Consider the following 20,517-nt stretch of genomic DNA (forward strand, 5'->3'; position numbering starts at 1 on the left):
TATAGGAGAATCTGCGAGTATATATACATACATATATATATATTATATATATATATATATATATTGGTTTTTTACTGTCTAATTCTGTGGTTTTTTTTACCACTGTCAACGAAACAGCGGCCCTTCGCATCTGTCTGTGTTCTCGTGATTAATCGTCCATCTGTATATTCTTATACTGTACTATACAATAAGGTAAAGGTAATAGGCCTATCAACATTTTCGTATATCAATACGAAATGCTGAGAGAACTAATATCACAGTTAATCAACTGAGTCGTAAAATATCAGCCTTAAAAATATATTATTACTACGTGGTTAGGACGGGAATTTCTATTCATTTGAAACACAATCACACAAAGGCATAATTCCAGTGGTGGCATCGCAATTTGCCTGACGCGTGGGGAGGGGTAGGTTGGACGATTCCCCCACTGGAGCGTAAGAAGGGCCTCCTAACACAACTCGGATGTGGCCCCAAGAGAAAATGTGTAAAAAATCCGACAATTTGGGGTTTTTTGGCGAAATTGTTAGCCAAACTGTGTGGCTGTTTTCAACAGTATTTTAAAGTATTTCACATTTTCTGCTTATTCAGGTCTTCCCTTTTAGGGACATTGGTACAGGAGAAAAGCAAGCTGATTAATATTCCTGGCACCTTAAGGACCTTAGCTCATAGGCGTAACACCACTGGATACACTAGTATATTATCAGTTAATGTAATCACTCTGCTAGTTTCTAAATTAAAAATGTTGTCACCAAGTAATTGCGGTAATGTTTGAAAGTTTGCATGGCGACGTAATAATGTATTTTAACGCTTGCGGTACACCACGTAGTGGGTTGCTCCAATCGTCTTCAGAAGAATGTCTGAGATATTGTTCTCCTGAGAAACAGCTCAATCGAAACGTCGAGACATTCTGAACTATCTACATGGTGTACCGCAAGGAGTTTTTTTTTGCAACTGGGAACCAAGCTTAATAGCATTTGTAGTGGTTTTTATCTGCCCAAGTCCCCCTGTCGGACAGCTCAGCCGCCCCCCTCCCCCCAAAGAAATTATACCCTAGAGCCGCCACTGCCCTAAGCCTAAGGGCCTTTTTGCCCTATTCCCTGATTTACCTAATTTTATGTTATTCATTCCTGATTTATTATATGTATGTGTATAAATAGGCCTTCATAAAGCATTTATTTACTCACTTGTTTTAATTCATTATTGAAGGAATAATGCTCGATCGCGGATGCCATGTAAGTTGCAACACAACAAAAACAATCATCAACAGTTTTGCCAAACAATTCAGTGATCTGATTGGTCAATATTAAAGTAGTCGCCACTACGCCAAATTCAGAAATGGGGTAGTCCCGGAAGATCACAACGCCGATTTAGTCAGTAAAGTTTGTGAGCATGGGCAGATGTCTGTTACACTCTATTAGTTCGTAGTAGACTGGACGCGTAGTCAAAACGAAAAATGCCTAATATATAGATAAATACATTGCAATAGTTGAGGCAAATAAGTGAAATGAAAACACCAAATTATATTAAAATAAGAACTTTATTCTACAAAAAAAATATAAAAAGGCTATATATTCTTCATGTGAATTAAAAATTCAAATATACATAATATAAAAACACATAAACCCAGCCTATCTCACCCTATCAGTACTGTTTAACACCATTCACAATATTACCAATTGCTATGTTATGTAACAAATTCCAGAAATGTGCCCATATAGTTGCAATAGTTGAGGCAAATAAGTGAAATGAAAACACCAAATTATATGAAAATAAGAACTTTATTCTACAAAAAAAAAATATAAAAAAGGCTATATATTCTTCATGTGAATTAATAATTCAAATATACATAATATAAAAATACATAAACCCAGCCTATCTCTTCCTATCAGTACTGTTTAACACCATTCACAGTACTACCAATTGCTATGTTATGTAACAAATTCCAGAAATGTGCCCATATATGACATCATTTTGACCATATATGGGTGTGGTATGACATCACAATAATATATAGAGATTTATACCATGCCTTTTGCCAAGGGATACAGGGCACTGGCGATGTTGTTATTTTACCCCTGGTCATCGGATCCACAATCAAACCAGTACAAAGTGCAACCTCCTCCACTCCCTGGGGAATATTCCTAGTTGTGCGTGCAATTTAATGACGACACAGACTAATACTTGCAATGCGACATCATCCTACCAGGTACCCATTTATACTCGTGGGTGGAGAGAGGCAAACGTAAGTAAAGTGCCTTGCCCAAGGACACAAGCAATGCGACAAGCGTCAGTCTCAAACTCACGATCTTACGATTAGAAGTCCAACACCTTACACGCTGCACCACAAGCTCTTACATACCTTCATGTCCATATATGGCCAATTTAGAAGAAATTGGCGCATAAAACTTAATAGGGACAGACCTTTATACAAAAATAACATTAGCATGCATACTATAAAAATGACATTTCAATAGAAATTTGAAAGTCATATACTGAGTGTTCCAGTTGAAGCACTATATCTTATGCTTTAAAATGTATTAAAAATGGAATATCATTTATTATATATATAATTTATATATAATCAAATATATATACAGAGTTTTAAAACAACGTCAAGATAAGGATCTGTAAATCCTTTTTTTTTAAAAAAACAAAATGAAAGAACAACATATAATAGAAGAAGAAACCCACTGACAAAATCTAAAGGTTAGGACTAAAATTTATGTTAACATGGGTCGTATAAATGGTAAAATGTAAGTGACAGAAAACGTTATTGCAATCTTATCTTAAAAAGGCTTTCATTGTGTTATGCATTATATATGGCTGGTAGTGATGATGAAGTAACACACGCCCACTGTTGATTCGATTGTTGTCCTGAAATAGATAATACACCAATAAAACATACTACTATGATTAATACTGACTGTGCGAAAACAAAGTGTACAATTACAATATGCTCTTTTCACACATCGAGAAAGTAACACAGCTCATACGACTCAACATCACCGGTGTAAACTGGCTGGTAATTGTAGACGAGGTACTTGGACGCTTCATCTTCGCTGGAGAATCTGTGGTTGCTCTTCCGTGCTGATGACAGAAGAAAACAAACATGTTATGCACTGATACGCTAGGCTGTTCCTACAATCATAATCGACTTAATTCTCAATCAAAATAATCACTATCATTAATTTACATAGTAGCATCAGGAGCATCAATGCAGCATATTCATCCTCATCACCATCCTTTTCATTATCATCTTCATCATCCTTCTCATCATCATCATCATTTTCATCACCTTCATCATCCTTCTCATTATCATCATCATCCTTTTCATTATCATCATCTTCATCAATCTTCTCATTATCATCATTCTCATCATCCTTCTCATCATCATTATCCTCATTACCATCATCAACCTAATCATCAATAATTGTTTTTATCAATATCACTAACAGCATCATCATCACTAGCATTGTTGTTATAATGAACACTATAATGTCTATCAATGTAATTATTATCATTATCATCATCAACACGAAATGATTAATCATGAGCATAATCATCATCATCATCATAATCATTGAACTAATTTTATGTATCATTGACATCATTATTGTCAACATTAGGCTATTAACCTAAAAAATACAGGGTTGGCTTTTTTCTTTTACACCAAGAAAGTGCCAACATATGCTAGCATGATGTTTTAAGAGGCAGAGATGGGCGGAAAAAAAAATTTGTTTTCCTATATAGCAAATGGTTTTGCGAAAAACATCCAGACGGAGGCAAAAATAAATATAAAATGTTATTGTTCTAACTCTTTGCTAAATAAAAAACCAAAATTAAATTGTTATTTTATTTTCTGCCTTCCTCTGACGATCTTTAAAAAAATAGGGGCAAGAAACAAGGTATAACTAAGTCTCGCCTTAACAGTAAAAAATAATTATCAATCAAAATCACCTTCGCTGACTAGGAAGTTGGCGACATGTTGGGCGACAGCCAAAGCGCCGGGAGAGTGTGGAATAGCGGAATCTCTATGTGGATTCCATTCAAATGAATTCTTCTCAGGGTGCCATTGGACTGCATAGATTGGGTGATCAAAAGCTGCGGAGGAAAAAAACAACTGCCATGAACAACAAAAAGAAGGGATGATATTCAAACATCAGGTAAGTATTTAAAACAATCGAAATAGTACCTTCCATGGTTGAAATAAATTCAAGTCCATTGCTATCTTTATTCACAGAAATAATTCTGAAGAACTTATCCAGTCCAAACTTGGTAAAATTCTGCAGAGAAAAAATAAATTCAATAAAAAAAAATATACAGAAAACTGGATTTGTTTGTCACACGGCCAAAGTATTGTATATTCCTGGATCCACAACTGATCATCATTATCATCATCATCATCAAATCATCATCCCCATAATCATCTCATCATCTCCTCTAACCACTCAATGCGCCTGTTTGTGCAGTTTACAAAAGCGTGAACGATGTCGCGTCTTTTGTGGTCGTCACAACGGTTCAAAAGTTTTGTGCTGTGGTAACATATTTGTGACGTTTTGGCTCCCCAACATGGCATCAGTGGCTTCACTAAAACCAGCCAATGAGCAATCCAGATCAGAGGTATTACATTCTCTTCTTTATCATCACTGTATTACAGGGCATACGGCCATCACTGTGCATACAGCCTATGTCATTCTAACAGATTTCCATTACCAATTAGTATGAAAACAAGGCAACACAAAAATTCATCGATACCTTATATTATTGAAAAACTAAATGCCTGTGAATAATTGCAACTTAGATAGAAGAGCAGCAGACAATTTTGTAGTTTAATTATTATTTTTTAATTCATTAATATCAATATTATTAATCAACATATTTGTTTAATACAATAGTAAAAACAATATTTTTTTCTTTATTTAAATTTGTATATATATATATATATAGTTCTTATTCTAGCTATCTTATTACTTAATTTAGTTTGTACATATAGGTGAAACATGAATTGAATTTTTTTTAGACTATTTAAGTGTGCAATATATTCTATGAAAGCTTAAATTATTAGATTCGTTTTAAATTTTTTCTTATCAATTGTAATACAAACATTTTTAGCTGTGTGCTACCGTTTTGTACGCTTTTTTTTTATATCGCAATAAAATATTTATAAAATAGAATAAAATTACATCCTCACCTTTGGGGTAACTGCAAATTTATGGTGATTGTATGTTGAATTTTCTGTTGTCAGTGCTTTAAAAACATAACCTGGAGTTCTTGTTACATCAAAGATACGACTTTTAACAAAATCTGGTACAAACAAAAATAGGATAAAAGAAACCATGAGAAACAATCATACCAAAAATCGTATATTTTAAATAAATGTTAATTATCAACCAAAAACATAATTATTTATTTCAATCATAAAGTTGTTTAAAATAAGAATAACCGTGTTCTGTGCGCGATGTCAACGCAGTGTTCAAAAAAACGTAACAATTCACGATTTTTTGTCCGGGCTTGATGTGAACGTAGCTTTAAGCTTGTGAGTTTGAAGCAACATTGACTGTAGGTTTTGGTATGGTACTTGGTGACAAAAAGAAAATTTTGAGATGAGCGGAGACGGCGAGAAAGACTTAACTACAGAAACTATAATCGATTTGATTTGTTACCTGGGGTGAGTTGTAACGGCAGCGCGACGTTTTCAGACTTCACACCACCAACCAGAATATCTTTACCTGCAACGAGTGATGCCAGAAGCTCATGTCCTTGACAAGTTCCCCATATCGGAAAGTAGCCTCCACTGTTACTGCTCTGAATATTAAAAAAAAAAATTAAAATAAAATTAATTGTTATTACTGTTTTTTTACTTTAATGTTATTATTTTTTTTTTAACTACTTGATTGGTTATTATATTTTTTTTTAACTACTTGATTGGTAGTCAAACTGCTATGAGTTCAATTCTTCTTGAATTAATAACTACCTAGGCTATCGTGAAAAAATCCAAAAATAAAAAGTAGAAGGAAATGTATTTTCTTTTTTTTTTACAGTCAACATTTTATTCTTTTTACAGTGTACCGTAATTTTAATTTCCCTTACACAGGCATAAACATCATAGCTTCTCTTAATTATGAAATTAAGTGGAAATGTATTTTTTTTTTAACTATTATTCTTTGTCTTTTTTCAGTAGTATTAATATTATTTTTTATTATAATAAAATTTTTGAGAAATTACTATTAATTATTGAACTAAAAAAAATGAATAAGTAGGACATTTCAATTCCAATGCCTTTATGTTATATGTATGGCCAGACAAATTGAATTTCCACGATGATAAATTTATGATTGAGAGGCATTTATGTTCCACTATAATCATTAACATAGTAAACACCTTACTTTGATTGCTGTTACTTCTGATACAATTAAGAATTATAGATAATCAAAAAAATGAGAAAAAGAAAACATAGTCTTGCATTACAGTATACAAGTATAACAAAAGTAAAGTATACCTTGTTTTTTACCTGATAAAATACTGTCTATTAATAAAGTACTGTATATCAATAGTAATGAAAGTGTATGTATAAAAACATAAATCAATATTATTATATAAAAATTTTTTTTAAAAACCCACTCAATTGCATCATTAAGAGAAGCTGATCATGTTTATGCCTATGTAGACTACACCCAGTTTCTAATTCATAATACACAAAAGCTGATACAAAGACACTCCCAGCACTGCAGCAGAAACCTATTGTAGACCAGCATCAAGACAGACACCCCATTGTCCACCCCTACCTTACAATGGTATAATCCATTGTTGGGTGGCTTTGGACAGCGGTGGCTGTACTTAACTCCCTCCCCCACCCCTTTATAGTTCTGTGTACAATAATAACTTAGTCTATGTTATTATTGCATAGCCATTAATGCACCACCTATGTACACAATAGAGAATACCAGGGAACAGTGAACTGTTCCCTGAGAATACAATGCACTTATCAGAAAAGAGCAAGGGGTTGTTCCTGGTGTAATTACTAAAACAATACACAATCCCTGCCTTTTCATTTCCACACAACAGACTAAAAAACCAAAATCCAAAGTTGACAAAAGATGCTAGTTATGAACAATACACAATCCCCTGCTCTTTTCTTCTCAAACAAAAGCTAAGAACTTTTGAAACAAAAGATGATGGTTACGCCTACTTTCAAGCTGCCTAGGTTCTAAAACTAGGCCTAAGGCATGCTTGTCATAATAACTGATCATTGTACCTTTACAGCCAGATCAAAAAATATTTTTGTAGCTTTTCCGTATCCCGAATTAAGGACATCTGCCTGGGCCCCTCCTGGTACCAGTAACCTAAAAATTACAAAATAACAACAAGAATAATGACAAAACTATTCGGTACTCTTCCAATGCTTATAATTTCAATTGGTTATTGTTGGGTATTGTACATTGGAATTAGTTGAAATAAGATATAGCTCACTTCACTTTTAAGAATAATATTTTTTTGTATCTCTTTATTCTGAATACACAAATAATACTCAAGGATAAAAACAAAATAAATTACCGAACTGGCAAACTTTTTTCCGTTGTGGTCTAAAATATTTTATATATATATATATATATATATATATATATACATTCATACATACTGTGAATTTATATAGCGCTACTAAATAAAGATCATACAGTAGCACTGTAGAAAAACAAAATAAATATCAAACGAAAACTAACCAGTGAATCAATCATTTATACAATACAATGAATTCAAAGGCTAAACAAATATAATTTACTGAATTTTAACATTTTAATTTAATTCCATGTTTGAATGGTTGTAATTTGAAAAGTTACTGGCATTTTGTGTGAGAGGCTGTCTCTTGAGAACGTTGTATTGTGATTTTGCTGTTTGTCCAAGGTTCAAAATACACAGTTGAACTTGCCTAAAGTCGAATCCAAAATGGCATTGAAAAATGGTTAAACTAAGATAAAATTTGACTTACAGATCATTAATTATTGGAAAAAACACAAGAATTTAAACACAATTATCGTAATTAGTCATTTCAATTAGCAATTTACTCCACCCCAAGAGCTTTGCATAGTCTTTCTGTGTTTATGAATTATGTTTTAGCTCAAACTACTGTGGAGCTGTTACAAGAATTAATAGACAATTTGCATACAATAATTTGTTGTAATTAGTTATAAACACTAAATACCTACCCATTTAATGAGTTAAACAGTTTAGTGTAATAGTCAATCGGTTGGTTTATCTTGACAAGCACGGCACGAGCACCGCCTGACTCTACAAATTTCACGTAGGATGCGGCAACCGCCGACGGTCCAAATTTTGCAAGACTACCATGGGTCTCTTGTGACATTATACCTGGAGAGTACAGATTAATAAAAGAAAAATAATACCTGTAAGTGTAAATGCTATATGGCATTGGTTAAATAAAATCACTGTCAAGGGTGCATAGTCCTAATGTAACACCCATAAATTCAGTCTGCTGAAGTGATAATTTATTTTAGATTCATATTCAATTGTAATAATTTTACCTTGCCATGGTTTCTTCCGGAAAGTCTGCTAAGGGACTATGCACTGGGAGCTGACAAGAGTTGTTTAAGCTTAGGTTTACTTCCTACTAGTGAATAACAAATCCATCTATAACTAGGGCCTAGGCCTACTACTACTACTACTAGAGTAGGCATAACACTGCATGCCAGACAGAGTAAGTAATATTACTATTATTATTAATATTTATTAGGGCCTAAGCCTAATAATTTGAAGACTATCAATAATGATACTTAACTATGCCTAGGAACTAGGTTGTTGTTTTTGTTTTTGGTAATTTCTGTTTCTCCCTCCCGGCACGCCCGCAGATATGCCCTCCAACCTTCCATTTATTAGGCCTACTTCCTGGTTGCGGTGTAGGCCTAAAAAATTAAAGGTCTAGGTCCCAGGTCTACTACACAGAGGCCTACCTGCACTGCCTACTTAAGTTCTAGGCCTATAAAAAATAAAGTATAAAACAATTACTGTTTCATAGGAATTTCGAAAGTAAAACTTACCAATAATTGGACGCTCATTTAGATTTTGTTGACCTGAACACAAACATACTAAATATGTGATGACTGCTGTGAATTTTACTACTCCAAATCCAAATTTAAAGGCCATGTTTGCCTGAAATAAGACACCGCGTAATAGCTGTCTCCAGGCCTATTGAGGCTGTGTGTGGAAAAACAGAAAGCCTTTACGGCTATCATGTGATCACAGATACTTTACGGCTATCATGTGGGACTTTCCCAAATCAATCTTCGGCCGCTGGGGGCGGCATGCAGAAAATCATCAAAGTGTAACCCATGTGTAACCTGATATGATCATATCCCAATACTCCTTTTTAATACTCTTCCGGAGGTCACTCTGCTTGGAAACCAACCAAACAGCAATCAACAATTTGTGATGTGTTGGGTTTTGTTTAGGTTTTGGTCGTTTTTACAAAGAAATAGAATTACACCCTCGACAGAATGAGCAAGTTTCAAAAGTTCTAACAAATAATTTAAAGTAAGTACGATGTGTCTTCGTTAAAAACTAGATACACTCAGTCAATTAATCGAAAACTCGTTCGCAATCACATGCAGTGGAGAATTTTAGTCCCTCCACACGAGGACGCCTGTACGACCCTGGCGTCAGCTAGTCCTAGGCCTAGCCTGAAACGACAGTAGTGAGCCTAGGGCCTAGCTAGGCCTAGTATTAATTAAGGACCGGGTTCTCTATTATTATCGCCATACTAGGCTCTGGTGTAGTAGTAGGCCAATCTTATGCTACTTTATATAGTATCGTTCAGGGAGTTGTATACACAAAAGAGAAGCCTAAGCCTAGCCTAGGCCTAGCTTAGTAGTAGAGATCCGGCTGCAGATAATAATGATGAATAATTATAACATTTAATAGGCTTACTAATACTACTACTCGGCATGATTGGCTAGGCAAACGTCAATTGATTTATTTACAGTACATTAAAATTGTAATAGAATTAGAATTCAGGTTAAAATTTTATCAATAAACATCGTTGACTCAACAAAATGGGTAGGCAGGACCATTTTTATAATTAGTAATATTAAAGGCATTATATCAACGGATGACAACTTCGGAAAATGAAATATCCTGTATTTTGGTCATTTTTTTGGGAAGGACCCAGGAAATTCGCAATATGTATTTTTAAATACTGCATCTGGTTTCTCCCAGTAAAATTATGAAACTTGCCATCAGTATTTTAATCAAAGTCCAAAAGTTGAATTAACCACCTGGATCTAGAGGTAAGAAATCTTTTGCAGTCATGATACTCATTAAATAGTTCTGCCATGCCTGAAAATTAGATTAACATATCTAGCTCCCTCTATTGTTAAATATATTGTCGAGTATTTCTTTACATTACATGAAAATTATTTGTTTATTGTAGACTATTAATAGTGATGTTTTTGGTGCTTAGAAGACGTTTGTAATGTTTGTTTTTTTTTAAATTGTCCAATTGTGAATGAGTGGTATTAATTTAGGTTAGATTGTATTGGATCGTATTGTTGATACTTATTAATTATTTTTCTGCAGTACAGACAGATGTAGGGTACTTTACAATTGTACAATACAGTAGTGCATTCCCCTGAAGCCAGTGACAGCTTGTGTTTCTAAAATAGAATTGTTAGTCAAAACAATGTGCTACCCATTCTACTAACATTTAAAGTTAGCATGGGTAGCATAACATGGTTCACATTTTTGTACAAAATACAGTAATACTCTCTAGTCAGTCATGTTAGAATTGTTCACCCAAGATATATTAAAAATATTATTAATAAGTATATGTAAATGTCATTTTAATCAAACGATGAAATTTGCTAAATGTGCAAAAATATGTTAGCATCTAACTATGATAAAATTAAAATTTAGTGAGTTGAATAACATTTTGTATGAAGTAAATAATCATGTTTTTAGTTTCTAACTCTATTTATAAATATTTAAAGTAAAATTTGATATTATTTTCTTTCTATGTTCTATATTTAGGTTGAGCCTAATTAATAATATACCAAACAGATGCTTAGTCAGGTAGACAATATGGCATTATTACCTGTTATGAAACCTTGTGGTATGCCCACAATATTTGGAGAACTGGAGGAAAAAAATGTAACATTCTTAATCAACACATCCAGCAGTATGTTTGTATACTTGAACATTGTGAAGAAACACTTAACAGAGGTGTTACTGGCAAGAGCGTATGGGCAGATCAACGCCAAATTTAACATCATGGCTGTTGCCACAGAGATCACGCCATGGGCAGATAAACTCGTACAATGTACGCCACAGACCGTGACCCTCGCCGCAGAATGGATCAAGAACTTGACATGTAAAACCGGTTCAAATATGAAGGATGCTTTTATAGCAGCATACGCAGATTCATCCTGCGATTCAATCTATTTAATTACAGACAGGCTCCCGGATCAATGTTCCCAAGAAGTCGTTTATCTAGCAGAATTGCGTAGTAATGGTAGGCCGGTCCATGTCATCCTTTTCGCTGATTCAGAACCAGATTTATTTGATGTTGGGCTGCTCGAACAACTTGCAATCCAAACAGATGGAACATTACATTTGATCTGTGTTTCTCGCAACGGACGTGTCGATAGTGTGAAGCCAATAATATCTGCAGACAACAGACTTGCAAGAACAACGACATCAATTCTACAGCAGCCATTGGTGGAAACAGTTACTACAACAATGCTCAACTCACCTGTTCACAATGTACGCACATATTTAAATGAAGATTCAATTCCAAATACTAGTATTACAACAATGCTAGATAATTTTTCGGAGGTAAACACAACAACATTTGTGGCTGGTGTTGTAGAGACGAAGTCTCAGAAGGTTTGTAATGTGCCTTCATCACTGGACAATCAGCCTATCATGGCACAGGTTGTGTACTTAAAAGAACCAGCAAACACATTCAACACTCGGAGTCAGTACATCCTGCCAGATTTAACATGGGATTCGCATTCATCTCACGTTCACCCAATCGTTTACGACCTGGATGAGGATTTTTCTCCGATAGCTGGGACACTGCTTAATGGGGCACAGGTTCTGGCTCGCAGGGACAGAGATGGCTACTACTATATGGGTGTTGTTAAGCAGCAGGTAAGGAAGAAGAAAAATTTTCACTCATATTACAAACTTTGTACTCATTAAGTCAATAATTTAGTAAATTTATATAAAGTGCAAAGACATGTTGTGAAACCCAGAGTGGCGTAACAGAGGGGTCTGAGATTCTGGCTATATAAAGCTTCTTTTGGTCCTACTTCTCAGGGGCTGCATCAGGGCATCTGTAGATTTTAGGCCCAAGAAATAATTTCCATTGTGTTTTTTTGTCATTCAGGAATTTCTCTGTCGTGGTCATCTCGGACAATCTACCATCATATTACATTACACAATCAATTTCAATTATTTACACTAATGCAAAGTATCGAAACCAAAAAAGCAGAGCTTGTAACACGAAATGCAAGCATACTTTTTATGATAATAACAAATAGCAAAAAGACAATAATAATTAATATGAAAACTTTAAGATTTGTTTTGAAATGCATTTAATTTTTATACAGTTTTTTGAAATGGAAGCAATACTATGATCATAACAAAAAGCAAAAAGAGATAATATGAATAAAAAACAATAAGAAAAATTCCTACCAAATAATATACGCAAGCGGTACTCAGTAAAGACAACTTGATTCCTTGCTTCGAACAAGGTATCCATTCGTAGAAGTCTTTATGAAAATAAGCCTATCTAATAATGATGTTAGCAGACTAGAACATACCTCCAAATTTAAATTGAAAAAGATTTAAAAATGTTTAATACAGACAAAATGTATACATAACAGGCCTTGGCCTAGTCCAGTTACAATATGTACAATTTTTTAGTGAAGTGATCAAATATATGCATATGTTATCTAGTAAAATATATTTAACGTCAATATTAAAGAATCAGAGAAAGAAAGAATAATAGGAAAGAAACTTGGATGGTCTTATTGTATGCCAAAAGTGTTATATAATGATGACAATGATTCATTATTACATTTTATTGTTTGTAGTAGATTTTGGACACTAATCATCAGAGGTAAAGGTGTCAAGCATACACGTTAAAAAATCGTTATTATTATTATTACGTTTCATAATTTCGACATTGAATTAATGAGCAATACCACTTGAATAAATATAATTTTAAAGATTTGTTTTGAAATGTATTTAACTTTTTGATAATGGGTGCCAGAGTATGTAGTAGTAAATTTTGTTAACTGTTTTCCCCAAAAGGTTACAGTGAATGGATACTTTCTGATTGCATTCAATGAACACCCAGTTGGAACTCGCTCAACAAAAAATCGCTTCCAGGAAACTGCAATTGTTGACATCATTAAACATGATGATGGTTTGCGACACCCTATTCTACCTGGAGACAATGTTCTAGCCCCTTGTGATAAGGACGGTGTTTGCTATGCCCCTGGTACAGTACTAGAGGGAACAGAAGGCAGGTTTGCAAGGGGTAAGTACGACCTTATATTGTGTCCATTGGTATTAGAATTTGGCAATGGAACACTTTGATAAACCAGAGATTTGGACACAGAAATTATATTTAAGACAAATATCCATTTTACCCACACAAAACACAGTATTTGTTTTTAGTACGCTTTTTTTTCAGTTACCCTCCACAACACTTACTTTGTAATGAGTAAAGCAAGGATCGTTGCCCCTTTTTATCGCCTAGTTCTAATACTAGTGTTATTTTGAGGAGTCAATTAGATTGACAGCTGGCCTGGTCTGAACCTGGGTCTTCAGCCCAAAAAGCAAAAAAAATATACCTCTCAGCTATCTACTCAGCTCAAATTTTACCAAAACAGACAACCACTTTGTGGTTAGTGCTACAGTACATGCATTTTGCCAAGAGAATTTTAATGGCTGGCACAAAAAATGTTGTATTTTCTAGGCCTGACATTTTGTGTTCCTCTTTAGTTGCACTTATTGAAAGGGAAACAATTTTGACAACAATACACAATACATTATCCTACTTTCATAAAGTATGCAAAAAGTATGATCACCGATGCCATTTAAAAGATAGATCAAGAATACAGTTGAAGAAACTTTAAAATGTCGAACAAACATGTGCGTGCGAGACATCAATTACTTCATTAAAAATATGTTTCCAAAAAATTAACTTTGCTGTCCATCATACAGTGACAATACATGAAGCCCACGGAAATACCTAACTGAGCAATACATAAATTGAATAAATTCAAAGGTTATGAAGCAGTTTAAATGGCTTCTTGTTGAGAAAAAAAAAAGTTGAAAACTAGTTTCAATTAAACACCACATCCTGCTTGCAGTAAAGCACATCTGAAATGTATTCATGGTGCCTGTCAACAAATATTTACTGATTCCCGACCGAAAAATATGAACAATATCAACAAAAGCATGACATGTTTTCTCAAAAGCATTTTATAGTGCACTCAGCACTCTGAGGCCATTAGTGGTTGACCTATAAATATGCTGAGCTATAATAAATTGTGAAGGATGGTATTTCTCTTTTGTCGTCTGTCTTCAACCATAAGTATTTAATGGTACCGCCACCTTAAAACTATGTCTGTCACAATATACTATTATATTTGATGTCTGGATATGCGTGTTTTTATGTTTTAAAGTTGCCGTTTCTTATTCAACCAATCATTGACCTATAAATATGTTGGCCTAGCATGGGGCAAGGTTTTATACTCTTTTGTAGTTTGTCTTCACCCTTATGTTTTTAACGGTACCTAACTTCGTTTAAAAGTAGGTCCACCACAGTATATTATTTTTGATGGCATGATATCCTTCTTTTTATGTTTTTAAGTTGCCATGTCTATTCATTCAATTATTGACCTATATAAGTATGTTGGCCTAGTTTGGGGGGAAGTTCTTACTCTTTTGTAGTCTTTCTTCACCCATATGTATTTAACGGTCCTACATACCGCACCTTGTTTAAAAGTAGGTACTGTATGTCACAATATACCCTTATTTATTTGATGGCAGGATATGCTTGTTTTTATGTTTTTAAGTTGCTGTTTCTTCATCTAGTCATTGACCTATATAAATGTGTTGGCCTAGTGTGGGGGAAGGTCTTGCTTTTTTGAGTCAGTCTTCACCCATGAGTACTTAATGGTACCGCACCTCGTATAAAAGTAGATCTGTCACAATATACTATTATATTTGATGACACGCTATGCTTGTTTTTATGATTTAAAGTTGCCTTTTCTATTCATCTAATCATTGACCTATATAAATATGTTGACCTAATGTGGGGGAAAGTCTCAACTCTTTTGTTGTCTGTCTTTCCATGAGTACTTACCGGTACTGCATCTTGTATAGAAATGGGTCTGTCACAATATACTAATTTGATGTCACGATATGCTTGTTTTCATGTTTTTAAGTTACCGTTTCTATTCAGTCCAATGACGTTGAACCTTGAAGCCCTTTCTCAGTTGAGAACAGTGCATGGCCATTGCACTCTTAATAGGTTGTTGGAAATGAGCTTAAGGATAATTGGCTCATGTGCACTTTTAAGAACCCAGTACAGTACATCTGCATTTCTAAAAGAAGGGGACATGTGGACCCCCCTGGTACAATCTCTTTTTACTTTTATCACCCTAACCTTCGCCATGGGGAGCACTGTGCCTGCATTTTGCTAGCAATTTACTTGTAATTGTACCTATTGATATCTTGTTTTTTCAAAAGTAAAGTGTAATTTTGGGGAAATTGAAGTATTTGGTATGTGGTACCATTGGCATAATGGTAATAAACAACAGAAAGGCACAAAACTTCTTTAATAGTACACATTGTTAAATTACAATTTGCAATAATGTAAACATAAAAATAAAATTGCTATTACCTTATCCATTGCAGGTACAGCAGATACGAATAATCTGGTTGTTAGATTCTTCAACGGAACCACTATTAAGATCCCAAAACAGACAGCAGTTTGGCTGCAGAAAGAACATTATGATCGAATCAAATTGGGAATCCAGATGCCACTGTTTGCCAGACAGAGTCTGGAGAATGACCCACACTACCCATTTCAGGCATTATCAGGGTACACCACATCTTTACCAGTTAAATCAAACCATACTCTGACATCAGGTGAGTTTTTATATACCATTGCAATGACCGTCAATCATTTAGCACCGGGCCAAATCTAGGAAGCAATAATGACGAGGCTAGATACATGAAAATAAGGTCGCTTATTTTGGTGTGAAGCGACAGTCGAATTGTAGCCCTAAAGATTTTCATCAAATGTATTAATACAAGATAGCGATCTACGCGCGTAACAAATAGAAGCGTTAGTGTTCAGTAAAAAGAAGCATAAAAAGTAATAACTTTTGAGAGAGGGCGTCCTAGTTGTTACCATGGTTGTTATAGAATTTGCATGCTGATGTGCTATCTTTAGTTAACGATCTCTGATGTTAAAATTTAAAAGAATTTGAATGCCTGTTATAAAATTCAAATTAGAGAATGATTTTTTAATATTTTTTTTTTTTGGGCAGATTATGCAAAGATACCATTGCATAGACGTAGCACAGGAAATTCTCCCTACTGTCATACAAGTGTAAAAGAAAGTGTGGTTAAATCTGAAGATATTGACCAAATTATTCCTGGAACCACCATGACCAAAGATGAATTAAATGATAAAGTGATAAAGCAACTCATCGACCATAAGATGGTGATACAGGATAAAACTCGTCTGCTAAATAGGGAGCCTTGGGGTAAGAAAAGCGTGTCGTTCCGCCGGGGTAATGAATTGGAAAACGACGTATGCTTTGCGCAAGGCTCTGAGAGTGGTGTGGAAAAGAGTAATGAATTAGGACATGAATATGATAGGAAGAATTTTGAAGAAGTTAGAATGAGTAGAGTGGTGACTACCGAGACACAGACATTACCATTACCTGGCCTTAGTGTTAGAACTGATTCTATTCCACTAAGCCAACACTCACTGTCAGGGATGAAACTAAAGTCCAACAAGTCTCTCAATTCAAATGATGTAAAATACAGCAATGATCATGATTCATTAGAGGCACGGGTTCAACCATACATGAAAGATGCCCCCAACGGGCTAGTTAATGGCTCGAACCACTTCATCAAATCAGTTGATGCTTCGATCAGGAGTGATCGTGCCAGAATGGAATGGGAGATGAAACATCCACATCCTCCTCCTCCTCCAAGCCAGTTAAAAGTAACGCCGAGCCAGGCATTGTGGACGCAATTTGCGAATAAAGATTTGGCTCGTGAGGCAAAGGAGCAAAGCTTCATTGAGTATCGGCGCAAGCAGGTCACCAATCGGGAGGAGAGCTGGAATGATAAAAAACAAGAAAATGAGCAGATGAAAGCTGCCAAGGCAGAGCAATACAGGTGCGTTGAAATGTATTCTATACATGATTTTCACTAAATTTGAAACGAATATGTCTAATAACCTGGCAACTACCACTGGGGGACTTCCCGAGGTCTAGGTATTTATATGTTTTATCTTTGCTCTGTGACGGGGTGAGGGACCTTCTTGTTGTAGTGAGTTACCCTAGGCTAGTCTTTGAAAACAAAAAACCTGCAGTGTTTTTGGTTGTCGAGGTACTACACAAGAAGAAGGTATGTGTTAAAAAATAATGAAATTTGCTCAGGCTAAGCTGTTGGAAGTCCCCCAGTGAAAAGTTGCTAGAGGTTGGTGGCGCTGTCTTAAAATAGACCAGATAAAATGGTGTATAGCTGTTTGTTCAGGTTTAAAAGGTTTGTCTACAATATCAAAGTTTAACTGACAATTAAATATGATATGCCCATATTTGGTTGTAATAATAATATGACATCATCAGGCACATTATATGTACGTCATATTATTTGTCACATAGAATTATATAGTGTGGGAAAAGCTTAAATATGTCCAGACTACAAAATTTTCTTTAGCAAAAAACTGTTGCATAACCATATATAGTTATGATGTACCTATATATGGTCATGATGTGATGTCATCATGACCATATTTAGGTATATCAAATAAAATTTGATAGTCTGGGCAGGACATTAGAATAGTATGCGCATAAGTCAGTCCATTCATTGTTGCTTTTAATCCAACTAATAGGAAATATACTGCTGACGTGATAAGAAGGGATATCGCAAGGCAGAATGATAATGAGCAGAAGTTAAGAAACGTTCAAGAAGCCAAGAGAGCCGCCAGCGCAAGTATTGCTAAGCAACAGCAGGAGAATGCTGAGCGGCATGTAGATAAGGAGCGTCTTCGAATACAAGCTATCAGCCAACAAAAACAACGACGAGAAGATATCAAGATGCAGAGACAATATGAGATAGAGGAGACAATGGCACGAAGACGGGTAAAACATCATCTTTTTCAAACCTTTTCTAAAATTAGATTTTTAAAATACATTTAAACTTCATGTACAATATATTTAATTTTGATATATCTTTATTCAGGGATCCATTCAGTGACTAGCATCACTTTCCAAAGGAAACTGGTACTTTATAATATAAAACAATGTATGTAAAGAAAATAAATAAAAAATAAATATTATTGATATGATAATGTAGATAATACAGTACAACAATATCAATGGTAAAAACATTTATGGAGGTAATAACCACCACCAAAATTAATATACAGTAGTTATGTAAATCATTACAAGATAAATGACTGTATATTGTATAAAATGTTACAAGTAAATGACTCCACACCATGAGAAGCGGTCACAGAATAAAGCAACAAACCTACTGCATGCCGAATAAGTTCTTGTGAACATTATTAGAGAGATTGTTCTAAAGAAGAGAAGCCCTGGTGGGGGACGTATGTGTTAATTATAGTTGATGGCTGGTAGGTTAAAAATGTCAGGAATGAGGAGAAGATGTTTAAAAAACTGATAGTCAGTGGCACTACTATTCATCAAACATTAATATTTCTCAAACGATTTCCAACCTGGCTGCCTGGCCTATCGAGCTTCCAGCAATCTCGCCCCATCTATTATCTGTCATAGACTTGCCAGGATTACTGCTAATGATCGAATGTCCATACAGCAATTTTCCAGGGGAGACTTTGTCGTTCCAAGACCACAATGCAAACTTTTTGAACATTCTTTTAATTATAAAGGACCTAAATATTTTACCTCATTTGACATTTCTATAAAAAATTCCAGCACATTTTAAAATTTTAAAACTTAACCTAAAGAGTTTATGTGGCAAAGACAAGCCAAACCAGTCACTCGTCATAAAAATTGATTTTTAGTTTATTTATACAGTTAAACAGTGAAATGAGAGCTCTCTACATACAGCTGCAGAACAATATTTGAAAAATCAGCCTTCAAAATTTATGATTTTGAGCATATCTTAGGCAGAAACCATCACTAAATTATTAAAAATTGTTGTTTTAACATTGAAACTGGGAAAAATAACAGCATAGCATGATATATAGATATATAAAGGTTAGTTTAGTGCAATAAAATATATTTCAAAAACTTTGACATCCCAGCATGTTTTGGCCATTATCTCTGAAACAGTATTTACGACGAGTGAGTGGTTTGGCTTGTCTTTGTCACATATGATTAATAATACACCATTTGCAATTGAAACTTCTACCTGTCATCCTTATTGCATTTTGAGTTTTAACAATTTTAAATTTTAAAAATTGTACATTTGCTTTTCTTGATGTATGTTTCATATTGATGTATCATGTATGCAAATCTTGTTTGTATTGTTGAGGGCCCCTAAAAGAATCAGCTGATGCTGGATGGATCACCCTCTCGAAATATGGTTAAATAAATAAATAAATGTCCCAGTGCCTTAAAACAGCTTGCAGTGTATACTGGCATTACGATTGACTGAATGATTGATTGACTGATTGATTGATTGACTTTTTATCTCACAGGCTATTAAACAACAACTAACTCAGAGAAAATGGGAGGAGCATAGTACGAACATGAAAGAAAAACACGACCAAGAAGTGGCACGTGACAAGATGATGCGTAGTAAACAAATGGCCATACGACACCGTTTCCAGGACATTGAACATGCGAATCAGCAAAAGAAAGATCTACGACTGCAAGTACGCGAGCAGTCACGCCATGAGTTGCGATCTCAAGTTCTACCGTGATTACCAAATTATTTTGCTTTTTTAATTTGTGGAAATTACTATTCAGAGACTAACTTATTTGGCGATACTATACCAGAGTTCTCAAGTCAAATTTATTTTAATGTTGTCATAATTTCAGATATACAATTCTTAAAGCTTTAAAATTGATGACTAACTAAAATTGAAAATTATGCAAAAACCTTGTAAAAGATATCATGGCTTAAATTTAACTCATTTAAGTTTGCTCAAATGCAAATATTCGTAGTCATTTCTCTTTATCTTGACAGAGAAATGCACCTATAGGCTGACAAATTTGATTATTTTGTTACAGAAGACTTTTTGTTTATTGTGATTATTAT

The 20,517-nt window shown here is 34.5% G+C and overlaps 2 protein-coding genes across 2 annotated transcripts; one reads left to right on the forward strand and one right to left on the reverse strand.

The window, feature by feature from the left end:
• Window positions 1–1,518: 1,518 nt before the first annotated feature.
• Window positions 1,519–9,263, reverse strand: LOC117108650 (gamma-glutamyl hydrolase-like). Its single transcript, XM_033250742.1, has 8 exons — window positions 9,054–9,263; window positions 8,205–8,367; window positions 7,256–7,343; window positions 5,664–5,805; window positions 5,192–5,304; window positions 4,193–4,283; window positions 3,958–4,101; window positions 1,519–3,087 (listed from the first exon to the last, which is right to left on the reverse strand). Exons 1-8 carry the CDS (start codon window positions 9,157–9,159, stop codon window positions 2,963–2,965), a joined length of 972 nt encoding a protein of 323 aa, XP_033106633.1. The 5' UTR covers window positions 9,160–9,263; the 3' UTR covers window positions 1,519–2,962.
• A 99-nt stretch (window positions 9,264–9,362) lies between these two features.
• LOC117108647 lies at window positions 9,363–20,511 on the forward strand. Its single transcript, XM_033250738.1, has 7 exons — window positions 9,363–9,546; window positions 11,038–12,159; window positions 13,327–13,555; window positions 15,946–16,179; window positions 16,584–17,445; window positions 18,164–18,413; window positions 19,955–20,511. The coding sequence occupies exons 2-7, from the start codon at window positions 11,068–11,070 to the stop codon at window positions 20,177–20,179; spliced, it is 2,892 nt and encodes a 963-aa protein (XP_033106629.1). The 5' UTR covers window positions 9,363–9,546; window positions 11,038–11,067; the 3' UTR covers window positions 20,180–20,511.
• The last annotated feature ends 6 nt before the right edge of the window (window positions 20,512–20,517 follow it).

Source organism: Anneissia japonica, unplaced genomic scaffold (genome assembly GCF_011630105.1).
Source record: "Anneissia japonica isolate Jap-2015-1 unplaced genomic scaffold, ASM1163010v1 scaffold1587_len1432017_cov164, whole genome shotgun sequence".
Classification (NCBI taxonomy): Eukaryota; Metazoa; Echinodermata; class Crinoidea; order Comatulida; family Comatulidae; genus Anneissia; species Anneissia japonica.